The 27,474-nt window shown below is 47.6% G+C and overlaps 1 protein-coding gene across 1 annotated transcript in view; it reads left to right on the forward strand.

Annotated features, from left to right (window-relative positions):
* KATNIP (katanin interacting protein) overlaps positions 1 to 27,474 on the forward strand; it is a 196,359-nt gene that overhangs the window by 59,320 nt on the left and 109,565 nt on the right. Inside the window, exons 4-6 of the mRNA XM_023741008.1 lie at positions 1,403 to 1,572; positions 3,248 to 3,351; positions 16,529 to 16,660. Of these exons, the coding sequence (XP_023596776.1) occupies positions 1,403 to 1,572; positions 3,248 to 3,351; positions 16,529 to 16,660 (406 nt within the window). The remainder of the gene's footprint in view (positions 1 to 1,402; positions 1,573 to 3,247; positions 3,352 to 16,528; positions 16,661 to 27,474) is intronic.

The raw sequence follows: 27,474 nt of genomic DNA on the forward strand, positions 1-27,474 counted from the left end.
TTTCAAGGTTTTGTCATGACTAAACACTGAACATCTTCTTGCCCAGAGTTTCTGCTCAGCAACAATTTGCTGGAATATGTTTACTGGGCAAAGACTAAACGTGACGTTTTCTTTATTTTCATATTCCTTCCGAGAAGGCTCTGTGAGTTTACTAGCAGTGTCTGAGTTTGCCAGTTTCAACATCATCTTTCTAGTTTTACAAGTTGTATTCCTTGTGTTGTGGTGAAGACTCTGGAGCCAAATTGCCTCAGTTTGCATCCCAGTCCTGCCACAAGTCACTTAACCTCTCTGTGCCTTAGTTTCCTCATCAAATGGGAATAATAAACATAATTACCCCATGGGGTTGTTGTGAAGATTGCTGTCTTAATATATGTAAAGTATTTAGAACAGAGCTTGTCACATAGTGTACATCTTTTATGTAATAACTATTTTTTTTTTAATTTTAAAAACTTTACATTTTGCTAATTTGACTGGTATTTAATCACCACAGAGAATGTACACGTGTTACCATGTTGGCTGGTTGTCTGTATTCTTCTCACGTGGTGATAAATCCGGTTGATGTGGGGGCACATAGAGGTGTTTGCAAGATACTGAGGAGTTTGGCGTCAAGTGGAGGTGGTTCTGGAGCAGGCTGGAGAGGACACTGGGGCACTGTGCATGGCTTACCGTGTCAGGAGTGGGTAAAAGCCAAGCCTGAGGTGTGAGGTGAGGCTTTTGTGAAAGCTGAACTAGAGGCCAGGCCGTGCTCATGCCAAGACCCTTTTAGCCCAAGGGTGCTAGGATGGTCACATCCTTCATCTTAAACAAAGGTCTGCATTGCTGTCTTTTTTAACTGCATCAGAATAAGAAATTGTGGCATTTGAGATATAAAGGGTGAGTGTTCGAGGACACACACACACGTATTTTCTGAAGCAAAAATCAGTCGGTGCGGTCTACCGAAAGGTGTTTTCTGATTTGTAGATGTGTTACATGAAATCTCTCTCATGAAGGCTTAGACCCTAAACCACATTTTGTTACATATTGAATAAAGTGCCACTATCCGCACAGAGTGAAATCACAGGAGACTGGGATCATCTCAGAAGATCCAGGCTGTGTGGCAGCTGTGTACACACGTGCCTCGACAGGGCAAGATAGTGTGTGTTCGTGTTTGCTAATGTGGCTTCCAGCCTCAGCCCCAGAGGGGGAACGCCCCACAGGGCCCGCAGCAGCCTCCCTTCCCCTCACTGCTGCTTCACCATGTGTGTAATGGGCCTTGTAGAGGCTGTTTGTAGACAAACAGCTGGGCCCATGCCACCCTGCCACTGATTAGAGACGCTTCGCCATCAGGGCAGCAGTTCGCTCCGTGCTGGGGGGTGGCCCAGACTCTTCTATGATGAGGGGCAAGCGATCCTTTCTCTTCCAGGATATTAAAGCATTTGAAAACCAAGGACCCTGTGCAGTTGAGGCTGGAACACTTGGAGCAAGGGTTCTCTGTCTACGTCAATGGGGCCAATTCTGAGCTGAAGACGTGGCCACGCAAAGCCATCCACTCTGACTTCTCCAGAAGTGCCTCGCACACCGAGGGGACACACGGTGAGCGAGCGCAGGCCTGTCCAGGCCGAGCAACAGTACTGTCAGTTGATTCAGGGTGCAGAGCCACACCCCACGCGTTGGCGCTTTCCAGCAGATAACTTGTTAACGTAGACAAGTTAACTATAGACTTGAGTGTTGCTAGGATGCTGAACAGGTTTCAGCAGAGCTTCCAGACTAAGACAGACTAGGAAGAAAGGCCTGGCAATCTACTTCCAAAAACCAGCCAGTGAAAACCTTATGAATCAGAACGGTCTGATCTTGTTGTACAGCTGAGAACAGCAACACCTGCTTGGCCAGAAGGACAGACAGCATGAGTGTGAGAAAGAGAGAGAAAGGTCCTTTTTTTAAATTCTTTTTCAAACTAGTCTTGGCCTCCACTATCCCAGGGCAAAGAAGGCCAGAGCACTAAATTCCTGGCTTTCATGTTTCCTAGATCTCAAGTGCCAGTAATTTAAGGTATTTCCTAGGGTAATTTGGATGATACCTGATTTTCACTTTATATGTGTTGGTTAACTTCAGTACCTAACCCCAGTGTGACAGGTGGCTTCATGCTCATTTTTTCATTTAGTTAATCCACACCATGTGTACTTCAACGGATTTCTGTGATCTATAATAAAAGCGCAGAACGCTGGCGAAGTATAATAGAAAAGCACCCAGCCCAGTGTCTGGGCCACTGTAGGCAACAAAAGTGGTTAGTGGTTGAATGGCAGGGCATATGGAGTCAGGTTCCAATTTGGACATGTTACTGTGGGGAAGTCACTTGAGAGGCCAGCGTGCTACAGAGAAGGAGGGGATTTAGCATGAGGCAGAGCTGGGTTCGAACCCTGTTCCATCACTTTCTACTTTGAGACCTCAGGCAGTTGGGACTTTTCTTACCCTCAGTTTCCTCTTCTATAAAATGGGCATAATTATGCCTGCCTTGCAGGCTCCCAGGAAGCCTGAATGACATAAGAAATGTAAAGTGCCTGGCACGCAACAATCTTGATTTGTGTTGTTCTAATTCATTGCCTCATGAGTACGCTAAGACCCCAAGCATAGTAAAAGATCCACAAGTAGTAAAAGACAAAAACAAACTAACAACAACAAGGAGGTAAAAGAAGAAAGTGGTATCCCAAAGCCTTCCCTTAGGAGAGCCACTGCAAGTTAAGCTTGGAATTTAGCGTGAGCTTCCTAGTCCCCAGGGCAAAGAGGGAAACCGGAGGGCTCCCCTAGCTTTTCTAGTGGAGGAAGACAGGCATATCTGCTACTGGTTAGGAGAATCAGGCCTTTTCTTGTTCTTTGTACCTGGGCCCCATCAGTACATTCATTCAGTCATTCAACAAATATATCTACCCCCCGCTTCTTACACAAATGCTGGTCTTTTCTGCACACTGTTTTATACCTTCTGTATCTTGGAGATTGTTCCTTGTATATACAGATCTGCCTAATTTGGCCATACATCATTATACATCTTATTCCATGGCATGGATGTCCTGTCACTATTAAGCCATCCCCTTTTCTACTGGGCATTTAGCTTGTTTTCTAATGTTTTGCTGTTGCAACCAGTGCTGCAGTGAGCGTGCTCATGCACACAGCCTCTGGGCTCACTGACATGCGTTTTAGATGTACTTAGGAAACTCTCCATCACTGCGAGCTTGTCTCCGTTGCCTCACCAACTCTCCTTCCCTCATCTCAGGTGTAGATTACAGACGAAGAGCCCTGTTTAGAGAAGCTGAAGAAGCCTTAAGACGCGGCTCCCGGACAGCCCCCAGCAAAGTCCAGCGCCGAGGATGGCACCAGGTCTGGAAACCCAGGGCGGGGTCAAGCCTGTGGTCCCAGCTCATGCTGTAGACCAAGCAGTGTGATAGAAACATAATGAGCGCATTTAAAATCCCCACAGGCAGCAGGTGGATCTGGCTGGGCACTTCAGTGGCGCCCTCTCTGCGTGTGGAGCGGGCCTCTGGAGAGCTGAGGACCCCTCACCCACCAGCCCTCCCTGCTACATGGCCCTCCCTCTGGATGGTGGCTGCCCCAGCCCACTCGGGAGTGGAACAAGGCCAGACTCATAGCCCTGTCATGATGACTCAGGCATACAGTGACTTTTTTTAATTGAGCACCTACTGTGTGCCCAGCAGAGTCTTAGATGCCAGGGATGCAGTGGTCTCTAAGACAAAGCCCTGCCCCAGAGAGCTGCTGCTGCTGCTGAGGTGGGCAGCTTACATTTTTGAGTACCTACCAGGGGCCAGGCGTGGGCTGAGCTCTCACGTGACTCCTGGCCTTTGCCCTCACAGCAGCCCCATAGGACAGATGCCGGCGTTGTCTTTCCTTTAAGGGGTTGAGGAGACAGATGCCCAGAAAAATCAAATGACTTTTCCAACGTCAAGAGCTAAGAAGTGGCAGAACCAAGACTCAAGCCAGGTGTTTTACTTCAAGTTCAGTGTTCTTGCCCACATACACCTTGCCTCGCACTCAGACCTCACCTCGGACCAGTGGATCTCAACCCCACTGCACATTGGAATCACCTGGGAGGTTTTAAAAATCTGGGTGCTCAGGTCCCACCCCCAGAGATTCTGCCATAATTGGCGCAAGGTGAGGTTTAAGCCCTTGTGTTCACCAGGGTTGGAAACCGCTCCCTGATAACACTTTACCCATTATCAAACATAGGGGTCTGTGTAGACGCTTTCATACGCTTTGTCTGTCCAGCTTTATAATCACCCTGTAGGTCTGTAAGCGTCCTCATTGTATTGCTGAAGAAATGAGACCCAGAGAGGTAAGGCAACTTGCTCAGTGTCACGTAGCTACTAAGGGCCTGGAGGGAGGGAGTAGGTGGGATCTGTACCCTGGACGTGTGAGTCCAAGCCCAGTGGTCTTTCCACGTCCCACTGGGGCAGCATTTGCAGGTCTGTGATGAAATGGGGAAGCTTGTCCTGCCAGCTAACTCCTGCCACCTCCTCTGGGGCTAATGAGCCAGGTCTGCAGGGCAGACAGCCTGGAGGCTTCCCTTTGTCCCCAGCAATGAATGTTAATTTCTCCTTAATGAGGTCTTTCACTGCTTCTAACTTCAGACAGTCCTTCCAGTGGTTTGAGTGCCTTCTGTTTTCAGGAGCCATATTTGTGTCTTAGATTGTGACTTGATGGCTAGCCCTAGAGTCTGTGCAGCTTAAAAGATGTGGCCTAAGATTAATTAGCATCCCTCCCAGTCTCGCCCTGTGGCCCCGCACTTCACGGGGCCTAATCATGGCTAATTCCCTGGCTTCCTGATGCCATGGGGGCTGTAATTGTCTTCTGCACTGTCAGTCAGGGGTCAGTCAATCTTAGCAATAGAGACCACTACTTACTGCTATTTTAAGCAGAAAGGAATTTAATACAGGCAGTCAGGTGCTTATAAAATCACTGGGATGGCGTGAGGAGTGGGGGCTGAGCTGGGGCTCCAGGAGTGGGCGCCAGAAAGCATCTTAGCACTGGCCTACCAGGAAAGCTGCTCCCCATGACACTGTCGGGAAGGTGGGGGATCCTTTAGCTGTGATCCAGGACACAGGAAGCCACTGCCATAACTGTAGGCTTCAGGATCTTTCTGTGCCCACCAGATCCACATGGTAAACAATGACCCTGTCCATAGCCTGTCTAGCCAGTGTGGGACATTGTTGAAAAACGCATTGCCTCCACGGCTGTGCTTGCCACAGAAACAGCAACACGTGGCTCCCACCTCTCCTCACCTCACTTCTGCTTTCCCTGCCTCTTGCATGACCACCTGATGGACTGAACCTAAGTCACATCCAGAGCCCAAGCTGAAAGGGGGTCTGGGGAGAGCAGTGTGTGGCTTCCGGCCTCTCTTGAACACAAAGGCACAGCAGAAGGAGAGTGGAGTGGGTGCTGAGGGCCGACGCACTGCACCCACCACAGCGACTGTGCTCCACCCCCATATGGTCCTTTGGGGACCACCCCTTCGCAGATACAGACAAACGAGCGAGTTCAGAATGGGGCAAGCAGGGCATGGCTAGTGAGGGGACTAGAATCCATTTTGTGAAAGAAGTCATCCATTAACTTAACATTCATTGGCATCTACAGTGGGTCAGGCACTGCCCTAGGCTCTGGAATTAAAAACAAAAACCAAAAAAAATTGAATAAAGCTCAGTTCCTGCTGTGAAGACCCTGCTGTGAAGCTATGGGGACTGCCTAATGTGGGAGGAGAATGCAGAAACTGTTTTCAAACATAGGGAAGACTGGCCTAGTGGCATCCGAAAGTTAAAAATTAGAAGCCTGTGTGTCAGATTTGCCCCAGATAATTTTTTTTACTCTTACAGTTTAAAAAGTTTTTTTTTTTTTTTTGTTATTTTCCAATATTTAAATTCTCACAAGATTTTATATTAAAAAAATCTAGATTTCTACTTCCCTGGAAACATGGAAAGCTGTACTCCCACACTGGGCTGCCCTCCCACAAGGCAGCCTCCAGTGGGAGCCAATTAGCAGCTGTCCCCTTTAGGCAGGGCACCAGCCCTCTTGTTTGCCGCAGTCCCTACCACTCCCTTTTGAGCCCCAGTGCTGAGACCGAGTGTCAGTTGCAGTTTATTATCACAATTGGCCTACTCCTTCTCTTACACCCAGGTGGCTTCCCATGGCTCCTTTCCATCCTGTCTCGTGAGGGCGTTTGAGTTTGTGGCTCTTGGGGAATGGAAGGGATTGGGCTTTGGAGTGTCAGACAAACTGCTTACTAGTGGTGTGCCCCGCACTTGGCATTGTCACCTCTCTGATCTTTGGTTTCATTGTCAATAAAACCTTCCAGGGCTGCTGGGAAAGAATGTGCCACACCATACATGTCACAGGTGTTCCATCTGCAGGGCCGTCGCTTCAGCTAGGGGCATCTGGAGGCAGCAGACAGACAAGTACAGAGAAATGGTTAAGAGCACAGACTCCGGAACACAGCAGCCTAGGTTCAAAGCCTTGGCTGCACCACTTACTATTGTTGTATGGTCTTGCATAAGTTGCTTAATGTTTCAGTGCCTCTGTTTGCTCATCTGTATAGTGGGGTTGATGATCGTAGGTAATGAGGATAGAATGAGCCAGTGTTTATAGAGTGTTCCAAGCAGTGCCGGGCACAGAGGAAGCAGTCGCTCCTTGGAAGCGACCCTGGTTGTGATCAGTGGAGGGGCAGATGCTGAGGGTGGTCAGCCCGGAGACCTCCCCTGGGCTCCTCACTCTGGTGTGTTCATTCACCCGTGCAGTCTGTTCATTCCGTGACTGTCTATTGAACACCTCTAAGTTTTGGACACTCATGGGACTGGGATCAGAGCAGTGCATGAGGCTGGCCAGGCCCTGTTCTCCTGGAGCCCACTTTTACAGTGGGGGAGGAGGAGGAGGCAGAGGATCAGAAGCAAGCAAGCAAATAATTGAGGTAATTTTGGACACAGGTGCTATGAAGGAGATAAAGCAGCAAGCCGAGGTAGACAGTGTTGGGAAGAGTTACTCTGTCTCAGGGGCCGCGTGCACACTGCAACCTGAGTACTGAGACAGAGCCAGCCATGGGAAGATCTGGGGGGACAGACTTCCAGGCAGAGGGCCTGAGACAGGAGTAATGACAGCAGGGACAGGCTGAAAGGAAGTTGGTGTAGCCAGTGCACAGTGGTGGAGAGGGTGAGTGGTGGCGGCCAGGGTCGCAGAGGCTGGAGGGGCCAGGTCACATGGTGGGGGCTGGGGTCACAGAGGCTGGAGGGGCCAAGTCACACAGTGGTGGGGACAGGATGGGACTGATCACACAGTGGTGGGGACAGGATCACAGAGGCCAGAGGGGCCTGATGGCATGGCATCCCATGGGAAGGAGTTTTGATTTTCCTCAGAATGTAAGGAATCCCCTGGAGGGTTTTAAATAGGAGAGTTACATATTTGGATTTACGTTTTGTAAACACCCTGAGCTGCTGCATGGCGGACAGCCGGTAGGGGGCCAGAGTGGCTGCCAGCAGGCCCAGGCGGGCAGCTGTGAGGCAGGGGTTTCCCTGTAGGCCTCTCCGTGTTTTTCGCTCTACCACCCTGCCCAGCCTCCACCCTCCACATCTCTGCTCTCTGCCTTCCGCTGCTTCCCAGGCTCTGCTTCCTCCTGCCTTCAGCTCTCACCTGGCCCACAGGCCTTCTCCGTTTCACAGGTTTCTGGCTTCCTTTCCCATTGCTAGCGATCTCATTCCCTCAGTGTTCGTTTGTTGGAATCTTGCCAGAGAGGCAGTCTGGGTCTCTTGGCTAGTCTTTGACTGGTCGGCCATGTATTTCCTAGTCCTGGCTGAGACGCCTACTCCTGCCTCAGTCAGCTGTGGCTAGAGGTGGGCCAAAGGTGGGTCCTGTAGCTTCTGGTCGAGGAGGCTGCAGGTAGGATGGTAAATAGACTTGGTGTGCCACCTATACTATTAATGCTGTTATTGTCATGAGGAAGCAGGGTTGGACTTGTTTCCTTTGGCCCCAAGAAGTTGAGCTAGGTAGAAAGTCTCTCCCTGGTGAAAGTACATGGAGACTGATTTGGGTCTGTGGGATGGAGAGGATAGTCTCTCTCCTGACCCTTTTGGGTGTGTACCACCCACCCTGAGGCAGCCAGGGCCAGGCAGCGTGGTCATGGCAGCAGTGCTGCCAGTGGGTGGCAGTGGCCAGTTCACAAAAGCCACCCCTCAGGAGAGAGACCATAGCCCTCTCGCAGCCCTGGAGTTCCTCCCCTACAGCAGCGCCCACCAGGAGAGACAGGCGAGGCTATGCAGTGAGGCCACAGCCAGGTCAGCAAGAGCCCAGCGTTCACAGTGGACCTGTAGTCACAGCACCATGTCCTCTGCTCTCATCCTCTGCGTTCTCCTCCTCGTTATCTGCCGGTGTTCCCAATGGCTCCCCGACATCACTGGAGTCTCACATCCCATTTCCACTCACCAAGCCCATTTACCTCTTCTGATAGAGTCAGCTTCCCTTCTTATAAGAACCCATTGCTGTTGAGTTGATTCCGAGTCATAGTGACCCTATAGGACAGGTAGAACTGTCCCCTACGGTTTCCAAGACTGTAATCTTTACAAGAGCAGATTGCCACATCTTTGTCCCGAGGAACGGCTGGTGGGTTCGAACTGCTGGCCTTTCGGTAAGCAGCCGAGTGCTGTAATCACTGTGCCTTCAGGGCTTCTCCTTCTTATACTCCTGCCAACAGTTAGGAAGCTCTTTTGGGTAACACTGTCCTGATTGAAGGGGCTGCCTCGGAGCACAGACCCGAGCGCACCTTGGCCTCAAGGTCACAGAGCCATGCAGATGTTGGCTGGGAGGCTGGTGCACTCACCCTGTAAGGTGCCCCCTCCCCAAGACTGTACGATTCTGGGGGTTCGGCAAGGCTGATGGCGGCTGGGCTGTGTGGGCTTCCGAATTGCCGTCACTGTAGAATGTGGCTGGTGGTGATATACGGGCTCTTGTTTGTGGTGTCCGCCCCCCGCCCCCCCTTCTAGCCTTAGATCTTTCTGCTGCTCCCAGTGGATTAAGATTTATGGTTTCCTCAGCCTTGGAATACTTGGGTGGACAGCGGCCTAATCAGAAGAGCCGTTGCTTACCAAAATGCTGTCAGATTTGATGAACATCACCGGCTCTTAGCATTAAATTGGTGGAGAAGGGATTGGCCTTCCAGCAATTTACTGTGGGGAGGGCTTTCCTTAAAGGTCTGGAAAGCCAGCTCATTGCAATTACTAAAACAAAGGCTTTGCTCTCACTCAGCTGCCACATCCGGTTTCCTGTTGTGGGCTAGGCAGCTGAGCTCGCCTGAGCACCTTCACAGTGAAAGCTCACATGTGAAAATGTGAAGTGTTTGAGGCCCTTTCCTCTGTCTGAGTTTTGAAAACCCCTGCAGTGAGGATAATAAGCGAAACAACCTGTAAAGCATCGGCCTCTGCAGTGCCCTTGCGTGGTGCAGACTGTCAGATTGTCAGGTGCTGTTGTTGTAAGAGACCAGACAAACCTGAGAAGAACATAGCAAATAAGGTAGACCTACTCTCTACCCAGGGTCCATGGTTAACACTTGTGGCTGCCAACCGAAAGGTTGGTGGTTTGAGTCTACCCAGAGGGGCCTCAGAAGAAAGGCCTGGTGATCTACTTCCAAAAAATCAGCCACTGAAAAGCCTGTGGGGCACAGTTTTACTCTGCCACATATGGGGTCACGATGAGTTGGGATCAACTCGATAGCAACTGGGTTACTCCCCACCCCAAACCTGCGTTTGTCAGTGTTTTCAGAACCATCCTACCTCTAGAGGGAGCCAGTTACCTATGGCACAATCTGTACAACCACACAGGGCAGCCCCCAGACTTGCTTTTTTCTAATTGACGGTAAGCTTTCATGCACACCTCTCAGAGCACCATGCTAAGAGGGGCAGAAGATAGACACGAATAACTCTGGGCATGACGCTGGGCTGTGTGTGGGCTGAGTGTGGAACAAGCTGGCCTTGGGATGGCAGACAGAACATAGGTGCTTGGATGTGGGAGATTTCAAACCCTGTCCCGGCATATGATTTGTACTGCAAGAGCCTACGGGGGCCTGGGCACTTCAAGTAGGCAGGGAAGAGCAGCCAATTAGAAACCGCCACTTTCGGTGAAGCAGTGTGCCAGCAGGGGAGGCAGCCAGGAGCACTGGCATCACTCCCATGCAAGGGCGGGAAGGTGGGAGGCCGGAGCAGGGAGCAGGGCCCACGCTTCCTGGGGGCTGGGTTGGAGCCTGCAGCCCTGTGTGCCTGGTCGGGAGGTGGGAGTTCTCGTGTGGGAGGGTTGCTCTCAAAGCTCATCCCGGTGGTGGCAAAGGAGCCTCCTTGGGCTGGGGGCGGGAGAGCAGGCCAGATGGAGGGCTATTTATTCCAACCCCCTCCCCCCTCCCCTCCCAGCACCCACTCAGCAGTTAGAAACTTTCTGGACCGCATTAATTTTGTCACAGGTTGCTTTATGAACACGTTATGTGAACTCCTTGAAGCCAGGGCATAGTTTTTTAATTTTTTTAATATCTTGCCATGTTTCCAGAACCTTGTATGCAGTCAGTGCTTAGTAAGGACTTGCCAATTAAGTGCCTAAATGCTTACTGCAAACCTCTCTCCTGACACCTTGGAGAGGCAAACCATTGAGCTCAGCCTCCTGGGGGAGGGGAGAGGGATACTACTGGGGTAAAGGGGGATGGGAAAGCCACATAAGGAAGAGACAGATACACCTGCCTTTCTTCCCTGAATGCTAGAGCTCTTTCTCCTCTTCATGATTGAAAGCAGAAGTCTGTTAGTACCAATTCTCTTACTGGCCAGTGGAAGATTCCCACTTTAGGCGTGGCTGTATCCAGGTGCTCAGACACTGTAGCAGGACTCCTTCTCCATCTCTCAGCTCTGCTTTTCCCCATATTGCCCTGTGTGGTGGGTAGCCCACAGCTCCCAGCTTACATTGCCATCTCTCTATTGCATCTCTTCATCTTCCCTAAACCAGTCACCGTGGCTCTGATTGGCTAGGCCTGGGTCACGTGCCCCATCCACCGCTGGAGCAAGTCAGTTCCATATGAACCATTTGGATTAGGGTGAGGGTGGCAGTGGCTGGGGGTGTGTGCAGAAACTTCCCAAAAGAAAACTAGGGCGCTTTTACTGAAAGACAGGGAATGCATGCAGGATGACAGGCAGAAACATCTACAACGCCCTCACAGACCTCACAGATCTCCTGATCTGGTGCTTCTCAAATGTGAATGTGCATGTAAATCACTTGGGTCTTGTTAAAATGCAGACTCTGATTCAGTAGATCTCGGGTGGGCCCTGAGATTCTGCATGTTTCCCAGTGAGGCCAGTGTTGCTGTCCGTGAACCTGCATGTGGAGTGCTGAGGCCCTAATCCAGGCTCCTCCCTTTCTAGATGAAGGAAGAGACCCATCAAGGGGCCAGGTTGCACCCCAGCCCTGAGCCAGTCCGGCAGTCCTCCCTCTGCACTGCCTCCATCCGCCTCTCCTACACTGTTCCTCCCACCTACAAGGCTTCTAGCATTTGGACCTTATTGAGTGGTTCCTTGGGACGAGGGAGGGGTGTACTCTCCCCCAGGATTTCATGGAGAATCCGTCATCTCAACGAGCACCTTCAAAGCCTTTACAGCTTCATCCTGGCCAGAGGCAGGAAAGCCTCCAGGAATCTCCTGGTCTGGAATCCCAGGTTTTGTGTATTCCAGGTAGCGTTTTCCCTCCAAGGACCCACTGCTGACAGATGCTCTGAGAGCAACATGACAAAGCCTGGAGAAAGCAATGGGCACTCAGAGCCAGAGCCCCCGTGCAAGTAGGCGGTGGTCAGGCGGGCAAGGAAGCCAGGTGGTGGGGATGATGGAGAGGGGTGCGCGGTCCCTGGGACAGCAGGGCATGCTCGGAGTCTGGTGGGACATCTTGAAGTGACTGGCATCTCCTTTAGGAGGAAACATGTCCTGTGAACACCCTCCTTGTGCACCTGTCCCTCCCCCCTGTTCTCTGACAGGGTGACTCCCTAGCCGCCTCTTCTCAGACCATCGCTTTCTCTTTTTCCATGCTTATTTTCTTGAATGGTCTACGGCCCAGCCCTTGCCTCTGTGAATCAGAACCAACTCCACGGCAGTGGGTTTGGGTTTTTTTTTGTTTTTTTTTTCCTTAATTCTCCCCGAAGACCCTGTAGCTCAGGCTGTCACATTTGTTTCTCGCATGCCTGTTGAGGGCAGTAGAGCATGGTGGTTTAGAGCAAGGATTGGCAAAGGATGGCCCGTGGGCCAAATCCAGCTGCAGCCTGTTTTAGTAAATAATGTGTTATTGGAACACAGCCATGCTTATTCGTTTATGCATTATTCGTGACTGCTTTTGTGCTATGATGGCAGAGTTGAGTAGTTACGACACAGACCATATGGCTTGCAAAGCTACAATATTTACTCTCTGGCCCTTTACAGGAAACCTTGGCTTATCGCTGGTTTAGAGTAAGGCCTCTGGAGCCACACTAAACCAAAACCAAACCCGTTGCCATCTAGTAGATTCTGACTCCTAGTGACCCTGTAGGACAGAGTAGAACTACCCCACAGGGTTTAGTTTAAGTGAAAGTTTACGTTTCAAGTTAGTCTCTCATACAAAAATTTATACATACATTGTTATGTGATCCTAATTGCCCTCCCTGTACTGCGACAGCACACTCCTCCTTTCCACCCCTGATTTCCCATGTCCATTCAACCAGCTCCTAACGCTGTCTGCCTTCTCGTCTCACCTCTGGACAGAAGCTGCCCATTTAGTCTCATGTATCTACTTGATCTAAGAAGCACACTCTTCACGAGTATCATTTTATGTCCCACAGTCCAGTCCAATCTTTGAAGAGTTGGCCTTGGGAATGGTTTCAGTTCTGGGTTGACAGAATCTGGGGGCTGTGCTTTCTGGGGTTCCTCCAGTCTCAGTCAGACCATTAAGTCTGGTCTTTTTACTAGAATTGGAGTTCTGCACCCCATCTTTCTGCTGCTTCATCAGGAGTTGTGTTCCTTGTCAGGGTGATCACAAGGCTGTAATCTTTACGAAAGCAGAATACCACATCTTTCTCCCATGGAGCGGCTGCTAGATTTGAACTGCCAACCTTTTTGGTTAGCAGTCAAGTGTTTTTACCACTGTGCCACCAGGCTTTCTGAAGCCACATTGCTGTGGCTCACATCTTCTCCCTAGCTGTGTGGTCTTGAGCAGGTGACTCACACCCTTGCAGCTTGGTTTCCCACCTGTGACATGGGCATGGTGGTGGCACCGGCCTCCTGGGGTTGCTGTAAGGACCAAAGGAGCAAATGCACCTGAAGCCCTTGGAGCAGCGCTCAGTCCACATGAAGTGACACGGCACACAGTGTAAAAGCCCCGATGGGGGGCCAGTGTGAACATGGGTCAGAAATGGGTTAACCTTAATATACTGAGAGCCCCAAAGAGCAACAAGGGCTGGGCGAGAGTGAGGAAAGCGAGATGCCCAGGGTGCAAAATTCAAGGCGGCATGCGTTCTCAGATTCATGCAAGTGCAGGGTCAGCCCCTGAGAGTGAGGGCTTCCTTTTGCATTTTGCTCTCTGGGTGCCTCGCTTTCCTCACCCTAGCCTGGTCCTGCCCGCCAAGTCCACCACAACCAGCTTTAACTCCAGCACTGGTACAGGCTGCAGTTTCTGTGGTTGAGTAGCAGATGACAGAGGTGGCTTGCTCTTTGGGGCCATATTGGGGGGAAGTTTGGCCACATGGGTAGAGCTGATGTCATGTAGGGCAAATAGGTGCAACCCCACTGTGCTGTGTGCCAAAGCCAGGGGCTCGACCTCCTTCACTAGGTGTCGTCTCAGTGATGCCGAGAAGGTGACTTGCCCAAGGTCACACACGGAATAAGCATCGGAGTTCAGGAATCCAACCTGGTCTGCCTGAGTTTAGAGCCCAGACTCTCACACCTTGTGTGAGCAACTCTAACACAACCAAAAAAGTGACAAGTGCCCTAAGGAGGGTTATCAACCACGATTGAGTTCAGCTGCATGTAACAAAGTGGCCCACCGAGGCTTTACCAGATGGGGTATTTGGTTTTTGTGTGTGTGTTTCTGTTTTCTCCTTGACACATACAAGGCATTTGGAGGCAGACAGCCAGCCAGGCTGGTGGGGTGGGTGAATGATGCCACCAGGGACCCAGACTCCTTCTGTTTTCCCATTTGGCCATCCCAGCATGTAGCTTGCTTGCTTATTCTCACAAGATGGCTACTCTATTCCTAAACATCCCATCCACATTTTAGTTAGGGAGAAGGGTAGAAGGGCAAAGGCTGTTAGTCCTACGTCTGCTAAGTCTGTCCTGATTACCAGGAAGACAGCAGCTTTCTCAGAAGCTCCACCTGTAGACTTCTAACCACTCACGCTGGGCAGGCTTGGACCATGTGGCCATCCTAGCTGCAACGGCCTCCTGTGACGTGAGCATCTTTACAGGATGTGTTGCCACCTCAACAGAGTCGGGCCTGTTATTGACAATGGAGAGGACAGTGGTAGATACTGGATACGCAGAGTGCAGTGTCTCTGCCACAGAGAGGTACCAGTAAAGGTCATGGGGGATTGAGAGGAAGTAGGGAACCCAAGGAAGTTTTCCTGGAGGAGGTGACACTTGAGCTGAGTCTCCACAGCTAGGTGGGATTTGGCTACACGGAAAAGATTTGGAAGATGGCAAATGCTGGGAGAACAGAACGAGCAAAAGCACACAGTAGGGAGTTTAGGGCACATATGAGGTGTCAGGACTCTCATAAATCACAGAAATCTTACTCACATTGACATAAGCAAAAAAGAAAGTTTCAGCAGCATCTAGCCTCAGGCACAGCTGGATCCAGGGGTTCTGAACAAACTCATCAGGAGATCTGCTTCAGCTCTGTTCATCTCTGTGTTAGGGACAGACTGGGCCCCAGCAACTCCTGGTATCCGTCCTGTTAGCTAAGCACCCTTGCAGAAAGAAAACGCCGTCCCCCAGTTCTAGCAGATTCCTAGGCTAGTCACATGAACTTGTCTTTGGTCCATTCCCACCCCTGCACCAACTGGCCAGGTGTGTTCTGAGGAGGTGGGATGGGCTGACTGTGTCCAGTCCTGGATCCTGTTGCCACCCTTGGGCCCCACATGGACTGAGAGTTGGGGGAGGGAAACTGGACCAAGAGGAAAACTAGGGAGATGTTTCCTGAAGGACGGGAAAGGAGGCTGGGCTGGCAAAACTGCAGATACTTGGCGCACAGGAAGCAATTCTTTTTGGTCTGATTGTCAGGTGTGTGATTGGACTTGCAGGACCCAAAGTAGGAAAGATAGGTTGAGGCCATCTTTCCCACTTCACATGCCAGGTGTATTGGTTAGAGTACAGGTTTGACAGCTACACCAGAGAGAGCCAGATGAACAACGTGAAAGCCGATCTCTTCCTGACACAACAGTTTGGTGGTGGATAGTCATCCTGTTCCAAGAGGCCATGAAGGGACCCAGGCACTATTTTGTTGTTCCACCACCTTCCAGATGTTGTCTTCCTTCTCACAGTCCTAAACAGCTCACCACCATCTCCACACTTCAGCCAGCAGGAAGGGGAGCAGGGCAAGGGGAGGCCGTTCCCTTCCCTTTAAGGGCAAAGCCTTGAAGATGCACACGTGTCTTCCCTCCACCCACACCTCAGTGGCCAGAATGTGTCCACATGGTCCCACCTAGCTGCAAGGGAGGCTGGGAATGCTGTGTGCACATCTGGATACAATACAAGATAAGCAGGGGAGAATGGACATTGGGGAACAACCTGCAGTCTGCCACACCAAGCAAAAGAGTGTGTTTCCCAAAGAATGACCTAAGGAGTGCTAGAACGAAGAGGTGTTCCACCATATAAGGTTTCCACTGTCCAAAAAGTTTGGGAAATGTTCCACGTTCCATGCTATTTTCATCTTAGGATATCTACTGCGTGCGTGTGTGCATGCACGCACGTGCACACACTCACACAAAGACCCTGAGAAGTCCTAGAGGAAAAAAAAAAAACAAAGTTTGCCAAAGTTATTTGATCACAGAACCCTTTGGTGGAGGTAAATCAGCCAATGAAAACTATGGATCACAATGGTCCGATTCACAACATATCATGGGGATGGCGCAGGACCAGGCAGCATTACATTTCGTTGTGCATGGGGTCGCCATGAGTTGGGGGCCGACTCCACAGCAGCTAACAATAACAAGAAACACCTACTAAAATTCTACAGATAAATTATTTCAAAATAAAAAGTTATTTAGAAAATTCTATGGAACATACTTTGGCCAGTGGGGACCAGTAAGGACTTGTGAGCAGTGGTGGCATGATCCGTTTGAGGTGGATGTTGGGCCGTTGTTCATCCTAACACGGCTGTGTTCTACACAGATAGACTGCCAATCGAATCACCATCCCCCAAAGCTAATTCTTGTGGTCAACCCCTGAAGTGCCAGCCCTTGTCCCTCGGAGGAATACAGGCATTCATTCCACCCAATCTGAAATGGTTTAATTTTTATGTCTAGAAATCTGTGCAAATCAGAACAGAAGCTGGCCCACGGCTCCACATTGAGCCTCCCCTGGACTATTCTGAAGATTTTGAGCCATGCGGGGATGTGAATATCAAGTCAAAGAATGCTTCTGGGGATCATCCACAGGTAGGCACCAGCCTCGGCCCTGTGCTTGGAGCTCCTGAAGGACGGTGGGCTCAGTGCTACAGCAGCTCTCAGGCACGTTTAGACAGCTGTTAACTCCTTCCTTCACGCGCCCGTGTCCCTTCCTTCTTGCACTCATTTAACACATGTTAAGGAGCCACAGACCATGTGCTACACACTCCGCTAGGCATCCGATGTCCAGGGGGTCAACAATACCTAGTCCCTGAACCAGGAGAGGGAGCACAGCAAAGGGGGCAAAGAACAGCAGGCACAAAAGAGGGAGACTATCTGGAAGGCTTCCTATAAGGGGTGACAGGTTGGCTAGGGACGAGGAGGTAAGGGCAGGCGGGCAGCAGAGCTGACGTTCGGCCTGTGTGCACTGGACAGCTAACTGCCCTGTGGAGCTGTAGCTCCAAGTCTGTGGCTATACAACAGCTGACAAGGTAACAACTAGGTCATTTTAAATCCCCATTCTCAAATTATTTCATTTCCGAAATCCTTTGAACGGCAGTAGTGTATCCCAGTCTTTGTTGTACACCTACTATTGAGCCTCAGGCTCTGTCCCAGGCACCAGAGATACAGAAATGAGCAAAACTGACAAGGCCCCTGTTCTTAAGCAGTTTACATTATGAGGGGGAGACAGATAAGAAAGAATAAACCAAGAAATAAATGAGGTCATTTCAGGTGTCAGTAAGTTCTATCAATGAAAGGGAGATGGGATGCATTAGGTAGGGTAGAGTGTCTCTCAGGTATGACATTTCAGCTGAAACCCGATCAAGAAGGAGCCAGCTTGGCAGCAAGCAATGGGAAAAGCACTCCAGGCCGAGGGAGCAGCAACTGCAAATGGCATGAGGCTGGGCTTGTTCAAAGAGTGGAATGCAGGTGTGGTGTGAGCAAGGGGAGAGTAGAAGGAGGGGATGGGAGGGCCAGATCAGGCAGTGGATCATAGGCCTGGGGTTGGGGATTTGGACTTTCTTCCAAGGGCATCGCTTTTATCATTAGGGTGAGTGATTTGACCATCTCCATAGTATACGTTCAAGCAAGATTATTGAGGGTGGCAGGTCAAAGTCAAGTTGCTAAGCCATGCCCTGTCCTGTTTGCAAGAGTGTCGTTCACTCAGCTGTGGGCCCAGGCTGCAGACTCCCATCACCTCACCAGGATCTTGCTTCTGTGTGTCACTTCTGTACCAAAAGCCTGCTCCTGTGAAATGCAAATGATGATAAAAGACAGGGCATGTTGCCCATGAAACATTCCTCAGATCTTTGTTGCAAGCTTGTTTCTGTATTTACTCAGAAAGAAAGGGCAGGCAAGGAACAGAGGATCATTTTGTTTCACATCCTGGTTGTGAAAGTCTGAGAGTAAATTGGAAATTTTTGTCTTCCTGGACAAAAAAAAAGCATTTTTTCATGAAATGACCCAATAACCTTGTTTTCCTATTTAGTCCACAAAAATGAGATTTTACAGCAGGCAAAATTGTGGACTTCATTGCCTTTAATGCTTACCTCCCACACAACACACACACACACACACACACACACACACACACACTTGCTTTTGAATCAACAATACAGTCTTCTCAGGATCAGTCTGTGCAAAAAAATTTTTATTTTATTTTTTGTTGTTGAGAATATACACAGCAGAACATACACCAATTCAATGATTTCTACAGTGACATTGATTACATTCTTCAAGTTGTGCAACCATTCTCACCCTCCTTTTCCAAATTGTTCCTTTCCCATTAATATAGACTAACTGCCTCCTAAGTTTCCTATCTAATCTTTCCAGTTGATGTTGTCAATTTGATCTCATATAGGTAGTTCTTAAAGGAGCACAGTGTTCAAGGCAGACATGCTTTACTAGCTAAGCTAAACTATTGTTTGGTTTAAAGCAGGGGATGTTTTTGGTTTAAGGTTTAAAGATTATCTCAGGGCAGTAGTTTCAGGGGTTCATCCAGCTGCCATGGCTCCAGAAAAATCTGGATGCCATGAGCATTTGAAATTCTGTTCTGCATTTTCCCCCTTCTGATCAGAATTCTTCTGTAGAATCTTTGATCAAAATATTCAGTTGTGGTAGCTGGACACCATTCAGTTCTTCTGGTCTCGTGCAAAGGAGACAGTTATTCATGGAGGTAATTCCATATCCTCCTCCTATTCCTGATTTTCCAGTCTGTGTAAAATTGCCGTCAGTTTCTCTTAGTTTGGGAGCCTGGTTTTTCGCCAAGTTCAACCTGTTACTGTCCCCACCCTACCCCAGTGTCACAGAGTGTATGCGCGTCCTTAAAGTGAGAGGCCATGGTAGTTCCCTTTGGCTGAACGCTTGGCACCTCCTGTTAAACGGACATGTATCCCTCCCTTTCCAGGCTTCCAAGCTCCCTGCAGCACTAGCTCCCTGCAGCAGCATCCCTCACAAGCGATTAAGTTCCATTAGCATTCCTGTGTGCACGTGCTTGGAATCCGCACCCACTGCTTCGCCAGCACTTAATTTTCTCCACTGTGAGTGCTTGATTGTATTTCTTTCTTTTCTTTTTTTTTCCTCCTCATCTTGAGGGGCACTCTGTATGGCTTCACAGTCAATTTCCCTTTGGAGTTATTTTCCTGCTAAGTGAAAGAGTAAAATGGCAACACCAGGTTTTGGCAAAGGCAGAAAGAAGCCTTAAAAGATGCAATCTGAACAGGGAAAGGGGGAAAAAAAAAGCGCGTGGCTAAATATACCCAGCCACCTCACACTGTTTGCAAGTGCAGCCTGAAATGGAGCAAAAGAAAATGCGTGTCCACAAGTATACTTTTTGTCTGACCTTCACTGTTGAAACACACCAGGCTTTTGCCTTCAATCATATTCTTAGTGAACTTCAATTTCTTGGCTGGACAGAGTTCACAGACCTGCATGCTGTAGACACATTTTGTTGGCCTCCACCTCGCTGACTCGCACAGTGTTTTTAAAAACGTGAATTACTAGCTGACATTTGAGAATCAGGAGATTCTGTGTAAAAATCTGAATTTGGAGCTGCTCTTGAAAAATCAGAAGATTTGGGTTTCACGCTCTCACCTGACAGCAATGAGCTGGAGCTGAGGCGACGATGTCCGCCTCGCAGGCATGTGCTCCCCAATTTGCCACAATCCCCACCACTCGGTCCCAGACACTCTTCTAGATAGCTAGCTAACCAGCTGCTATGGAGTCAGCTCTGACTCATGGCGACCCCTTGTACATCAGAACAAAACGTTGCCCGATCCTGTGTCATCCTCACGATGGCTGGCATGTTCAAGTCCTTGTTGCGGCTGTTGTACCAATACATCTCACCAGGCCTCTCCCTTGCTCTCTACTTCACCAAATATAATGTCCTCCTCCAGTGATTGATCCCTCCTATCTTAGACATCTAGTACTGCTCCAACAGAAATACCACAAGTGGATGATTTTAACAAAGGGAAGTTTATTCTCTCACAGTCCAGTAGGCTATAAATCCAAATTCAGGGCATCAGCTCCAAGGGAACGCTTTCTTTGTCGGCTCTGGAGGAAGGTCTGTGTCATCAATCTTCCCTTGGTCTGGGAGCTTCTCTGCGCAGGAACCTCAGGTCCAAAGGACGCACTCTGCTCCTGGCACTGCTTTCTTGATGGTATGAGGTTCCCGTGTGTCTCTGCTCACTTCTCTCTTTTATATCTCAAAAGAGATTGGCTTAAGACGCTATCCAATCTTGTATATACCTCATCAGTATCACTGGCTCTAACCCATCTTATTAGAGCATAGTGATTGAATTTACAACACAGAAGGAAATCACATCAGATTACAAAATGGTACACAATTATACAATACCAGGAATCATGACCCAGCCAAGTTGACAGATATTTTGGGGGAACACAGTTCAGTCCATGATACCTCCTGATGATGTGTCCAAAGCAAGTGAGTTGGACAGTATTCTGTTGAGATCCATAAGGTTTTCATTGGCTAATTTTCAGAAGTAGATCGCCAGGCCTTTCTTCCTCATCTGTCTTAGTCTGAAAGCTCTGCTGAAACCTCTCTACCATGGGTGACCCTGCTAGACACTGAAAATAAAACAGCGAACAAAAACTGCCTCTCTGGAGGGGAGGCAGACAGTATATGTCAGGTGATGATAGGCCTTACAAGAAAAATAAAGTAAGAGGATAGAAAAAGGTGGGAAGGGACCACTGTTTATATGGGGAGGTCAGGGGGTCTCCTTGCTGAAGTGATGTTTGAGCAGAGACCTCAAGGAAGTGAGAGAGTGAGCTGTATGGAAAAGAGCATTCTAGGCACAAGGAACAGGAGGTGCAGAGCCCTTGAGGAGGAGGACAGCAAAGAGCCAGTGTGGTTGGAGCACAGTGAGCAAGGGAGTGAAGGAAAGGAGCTGAGGACAGAGAAGGAGCCATTGGTCAGATCACATAGGGCTTTGAGGGCTGTGGCAGATATGTGGAATTCTCCTCTACTCTGAGTCAGATAGGAAGCCATCTGTGTTAGCTATCTAGTGCTGCTATAACAGAAATACCACAAGTGGATGGCTTTAGCAAAGAGAAATTTATTCTGTCACAGTCTAGTAGGCTACAAGTGCAAATTTAGGGCATCAGCTCCAGGGGAGGGCTTTTTCTGTTGGCTCTGGAGGAAGGTCCTTGTCATCAATCTTCCCCTGGCCAAGGAGCTTCTCAGGTTCAGGGACCCCAGGTCCAAATGATGTGCTCTGCTCCCGGTGCTGCTTTCTTGGTGATGTCAGGTCCCTTGTCTCTCTGCTTACTTCTCTCTTTTATATCTCAAAAGAGATTGGCTTAAGACACAATCTAATCTTGTAGATCTCATCATTGTAACTGCCACTATTCCATCTCATCAACATCATAGAAATAGGATTTGCAACACATAGGGAAATCACATCAGATGACAAAATGGTGGACAATCATACATACTGGGAATCATGATCTAGCCAAGTTGACAGGTATTTTTGAGAGACACAATTCAATCCATGACACCATCGCAGGGTTTTGAGCAGCTTAGCAACTCCAGTGAAAGGAAGGCACTTCTTTCTAGAGAGTTCTACTGAAGTCCCCAAACCAAAAACCCATTGCCATCGAGTCAATTCCGACTCATAGCACCCCTATAGGACAGAGTAGAACTGCCCCATAGGGTTTCTAAGGAGCAGCTGGTGGATTCAAACTACTGACTTTTTGGTTAGCAGCCGAGCTCTTAACCACTGTGCCACCATTCTGACTTTCACTGGGTTATGAGCTATGTGCTGCAATAGATGATACTGGCTCCATTTAAATGATATTGGTTCCATTTAAATATCAGGAATGAAGTAATGCATACTTTTTTATATTATTTATTTTTCCTGATAATGCATGATCAATATAAAAAATTCAGATGATACAAAGAAAATAAAACTTTTTTCATGATCCCATTGGCCCAGTGATAAGTACTGCGAGTAATCGGTATATAGCCATCCACACTGAAAAATGGATCTATCACTCTCTCCAAGAGAAGATAGTTGATTCAGAATGATCTGGTCCTGCCTCATTCCTGATGAGTGGAATTTCCTGAGTTTAGATATCTTGTAAGTCCTTAAGAGCATGATGGTTGACAGGGAGACTTGACCGCCTCAACATCTTCTGGAATGTCTTCTTTGTGTTTGTGTGGCTCCTGTAGTGGAGTGAATTGGGTATTTTCTCACAGTTACAATTCAGCATTTTAAAGCCCATTAGCACTTGCTTAGACATAAACAAATAAGGACTGTCCCAACCCCCATGCCACCAGCAGGTCTGCCATGTGTAGCCTTTGCCATGGCCCATCGCACCTCACCCACCTTGTCTGTCCTGTGTGGACTGGGCATCTGTGATGTCCCTTGCCAAGCATCCCCTGGTGGAATAGGTCGCCTCCTGTTCCCAGCAGGACTCTGCAGCAAACTCTTTAGTCATCTTTCATTAATTTCAATGGCAAGATTTAAAAAATGAGGTTCCATTTGTTGAGTGTTTCTGCTGTTTTGAACTACCCTATAAATAACCTTTGAGTGAGTGTCTTTTTACATTTATTTTTATTTTAACATACATAGGCCTATACCACTATACTATTTAATAATTCCACTTTTGAGGATATGTCATCAATAGTTTATCTCTTCACATTGATACTGGACCATCACATGGTCCAGTGATTCAGAGCACTGTTTGGGGAGTTGGTGGCTTGAGTTTGAATCCTGGTCTATGTACTAGCTGTGTGTCTGCAATGGCATTTGTAAAGCAGGGATGGGTGTGATCAGAACTGCTTTGGGAGGGAGAGCAGAGAATGAGTTGGGGAGAAGAGACAGAATGGGAGGCAGGGAGACCAGTAGAGAGAATAAGGGCCCAGGACAAGCCTCAGGAACAGTGAGTTCTCTGTGCTTGTCCCTAGGATACCAAGTCTCCCACCAGCACTGTGCCCTGTGATTTTAATTTCTCTCTGCTGAACGCAGATGGACGTCCCGACCCTCCAAGCAACATGGACAGAGAAAGGATCCTATTAACTATTCAGGATGTAATGGTAAGATGGATCTTCAGCATCCTACCCATGTAGGGCCAAGTTGCTGGGCCACAGGATCGATCCCACATGAGATTCATTTACATCTGGTAAAACGGTGTAGGGTAACAACAGGAATTGGCTTTAACGAAAAACCCAGCCTACCCACCAGAAGATTTAAGGCAGCACACCATAGATTTTATTTGATGACATTTTTTTTTTTTAATGATATTAAAAGTGTATGTTAAATGAGCACTTACTAAATGTCAGGCACTGTGCTGAATGTATAATCACTGCACTACCCCTGTGAGTTAAGTGCTAGGTGTTTTCATTCCCATTTTATAGTTTGAAGAAACTCAGGAAGAAAGAAATGATGTCACTTGCCCAGGCCTTAAAGCCAGGATTGGAAGCCCAGGCTCCGTGACTCCATGTTCTTTGGAATTAACAGTTGCAGGCTGGGAATTATGCTGACATGTTTTTGCTTCAGAAAATGCCCGACTCTCTGAAGGGACACAGTCTATTGTGGATATTATTGATGCTGTGACTGAGAGCAAGGTACAGAGGTGGTCATCCATTAGTTGGGCTGAACAGTGTTTAAACAGTGATATAGAGAGGACCTCTCCTTAGCCAAGTATTTCCCCAGTGAACTCATAGCTGAGAGTCATATGCTGTGGTAAGAGATGATAAGACAGAGTCCTGTACCCTTCGTCCAGTTTCCCCCAATGGTAACATCTTGCCATAATTATAGTACTATATCACAACCAGGATGTTGACATTGATACATTCCTACTGCACTTTTTTTTACCTAGGTCTCTTCTTTAGTTTTTTTCCATCGACTATTAACATTTGCCACGTTTCTTTATCTACCCCTCTGTCTCTCATTCTTTCTTTCTCAAAAAGTTTACACTTATTATTATTACTGAACCATTTATGCATAAATTATAGACATCTTGGCAAATGTTAACAGTTGATGAATTTATATTAAGGGGATTTGGGTGTTTTGCATTATACTATTTGTACAGTTTTTCTGTGAGTTTTATATTTTTTCAAAATAAAAAGTTTAAAAACAGGGAAGGGGAATAGACTGCTAGCACATTAGAGAGGAAATGAGCTGCTTCCATAGAGCTAAACATCAGCAAAGAAAGAGAAAAAAAAACTATTATTATTTCTTAAAACAGCATATGATGCTACAATTAACTGAAAACAAAAAGTAAAAAAGACACACACATGCATGCAGATGCCCAGGTCCTGTTACCCTGAGGTGCTGGTTCTGATTCGGGTTTGGGCCCAGGCGTTGTTACTTTTTTAAGCTCTCCACATGACTATATGACTTTGAGGTGAAACTTGAGAACTACCGAAAACCAAACCCATTTCTGTCAAGTTGATTCTGACTCATAGCAACCCTGTGGGACAAAGTAGAATTGCCCCATAGGGTTTCCAAGCCTGTTATCTTTACGGAAACAGACTGCCACGTCTCTCTTCTGCAGAGTCGCTGATGGGTTCGAACACCCGACCTTTCAGTTAACAGCTGAGCACTTAAACACTGCACCACCAGGGCTCCTTGAGAACTACAGTTATAAGGAAAAGATCGAGGAAACCAAAAGCAAAGAAATGCCTTGCTATTCTGACAGAATTGATAGGTGACTTTATCTAATCAAAGGAAAGGAGGAGAGACAACCGGTAATAGAGCTGTTGTTCTCAAAATTTGATATGCATGACAGTCATTTAGGATGTTTGTTTAAAAGGCAGGTTTTTTGGTCTAATTTTTAAGCAAAGTGAATTTGTAGATATGAGATTACACACTTTTTAACAAAAGAACTCCAGAACTCCAAAGTGACTCTGAACCAGAGGCCTGAAGGATACATTTCAAAGGGAGCTGTTTTTTGATACCTTGGACTTTGTGGCTTGGATTCAGGAACTGTAACAAGAAAGACATTTTAAAAATTCAAAGTTAAAACCTCTATTACATAATATAAAATAAAAATGACTAAAAAGTAAAAAGAAAAACAACAAAAGACATAGGTTCACCAAGGCGGGAAAGCTACAGAGTGGGAAAGGGGTCTGCACTTGGCTTCACAAATATATCCTGTACCTCTGGACACTCAGGTAGGAGAAGAGGAGTTCACTTAAAAAAATAAGAAATGAAAGATACTACTGTCAAAACAAGGCAGAAATGAAAGATAATATTTCCTGACAGCATCTCCCATACTGCAAGGTCAGTTTCTATCCAGATTATTGACCAGCAGGAAGTCTTGGTGGCACAGTGGTTAACCATTCAGCTGCTAACCAAAAGTCGACAGTTCGAGTCCACCAGCTGCTCCTTGGAAACCCTGTGGGGCCATTCTACTCTGTCCTATAGGGTCGCTGATTCAAAATTGACTCTACAGCAACGGGTTCTGGTTTTTTGGTTTTAGGAAGTCTCTGTATATTTTAGAAATACTTTCTTATAAAATTAACTTGACAGGTTTTTGGCATTTAAAGAAGTGAAATTTAGATAAATAGAAAAATAATTTTGTGCTGTTATTATATTAAGAAAATGAATGTGTACCCTTCATATTTGGTTTTCTCACTTTTAGTCACATCTACAATTTGTCTCAAACTTGAGGGGAAAAAAAATCCATAGAAAATAGAGGCATGTAGGAGAAGCTTTCTTAACAGTTATGACTAATAAGAATTTTAAGCTAAAATTCAGGGAAGACGAGGATAGTAGTGAATGGGAGGGGATATGGCCTAGATGGGGCTGGGCCTAGGACTGCGGGGGCCACCTTTAGCTTACAGATGTGTTTTGTTAGTTATTTTGGTGTCATGCTGTGGTCATTGTTGTTGCTGTTTTATTTTGAATGAGAAACCTTTATTCAGAGCATGCACCCTCTAGTTTGCCCCGGTCCCCACCACTCCCTATTGTGTGATACTGAGAGCCACATTGCTGTTTTACATTACTACCCTAGCTTCCGAAGATGTTAGATTTTGCGATTCCTGTTTTAGGGAGTTGAAAGAGAAAGTGACTCGAGCTCAGCAAGTCTGGAGAGAGTAGCTTGTGCGTTTCCACAAACTCTCTGAGAACTCTCTGGACCTTGGCTAAGTCACACTCTTTCGACCGTTTCCTTCTCTGTGACATGAAGGTGTGGATTAGATATTTCCTGTGCCTGTCAGCTCTGAAATTGTAAATCTTAGGGGGAGTTTTTGGGGACACCCTCTTCCTGTACTACACAGTCTATAGGAGTAGAGCATACTTAATCGTTCATGGAGCCCTCGCTTATCTGAGGGCTCTATTTTTATTGCTCATTTGCAAGTTAGATACTTAGAGCTTGAAACATTCTTTCCCCACCCTGGATCTAAGCTTCATGATAACAGATACCTGGTTTGTCTCATTGCCTACTGTATTTGGTCCCTAGAGAGGTACCAGGCGCAGAGTTAGTTTGCATATGAATTTTTAAAGCAAATAAAGTGAGTGAGTGAATGAGTGAGTTGTATTAATGTTGATTAGGTACCCTGGCCAGCCCACACAAGCTGACTTAAGCCATCGCATCAATAAATTATAATTATGGTAACCATTTTCCAAACTCTGACTTAGGATCTGACAAAGAATTTTTGTGTTGGTTGCTTAGAACAGTCAGTTTGGGAGATATAGTTTGGATCCTGAAATACTGGAATTTCTGGGACTGAGTGTTAATTAAAAAGAATATTTTAAACCACATGAGTGAGGCAGGTGGGGGTAACAAGCCACAGCACTTGGCCTCAGTATCAGGGATAGTCAAGAGTAGTGGAGACTGTAGTGAATGATCTCTGCACAGCTCAGCTGGCTGTTATCATGGGTAAATAGAACCTCGATGTTTCAGGCTTTCTAATTTTAAGAGAAGCCACATATCTGGGTTTCCTTGATAACTCTCAATTTTTAACATTGGTAACTGTGATGGTCAATGTTATGTCAGCTTGGCTAAGATATGATTCTCAGTGGTTTCGCAGATACTGTGTAATCACCTTCTGTTTCCTGATCTGATGTGAGCAGCCAATCAGTTGAAAGAGGAATTTCCTTGGGGATGTGGCTTGTCTCCAGTAATATAGATGCATGTTTTGGAAAAGCTCACACTCTTTCTCATCCCTGCACTCTTCTCATTGCCTGATCTTTGGTTCTTGGGATATAAGCCTGCAGAAGTCTCTGGCCTGCTGCCTGACCCACAGGTTTTGGGCTTGCCAACCCCTGTAACCCTGTGAGCCAGCAGAGGCCTCTAGCCTGGCACCTGACCTTCAGATTTTGGGTTTGTCAGCCCCTGCAACCACATGAGCCAGCAGAGGCCTGCAGCCTGCCACCTGACCTTCAGATTTTGGGTTT

This window comes from Trichechus manatus, unplaced genomic scaffold, assembly GCF_000243295.1.
Source record: "Trichechus manatus latirostris isolate Lorelei unplaced genomic scaffold, TriManLat1.0 scaffold00170, whole genome shotgun sequence".
Lineage (NCBI taxonomy): Eukaryota > Metazoa > Chordata > Mammalia > Sirenia > Trichechidae > Trichechus > Trichechus manatus.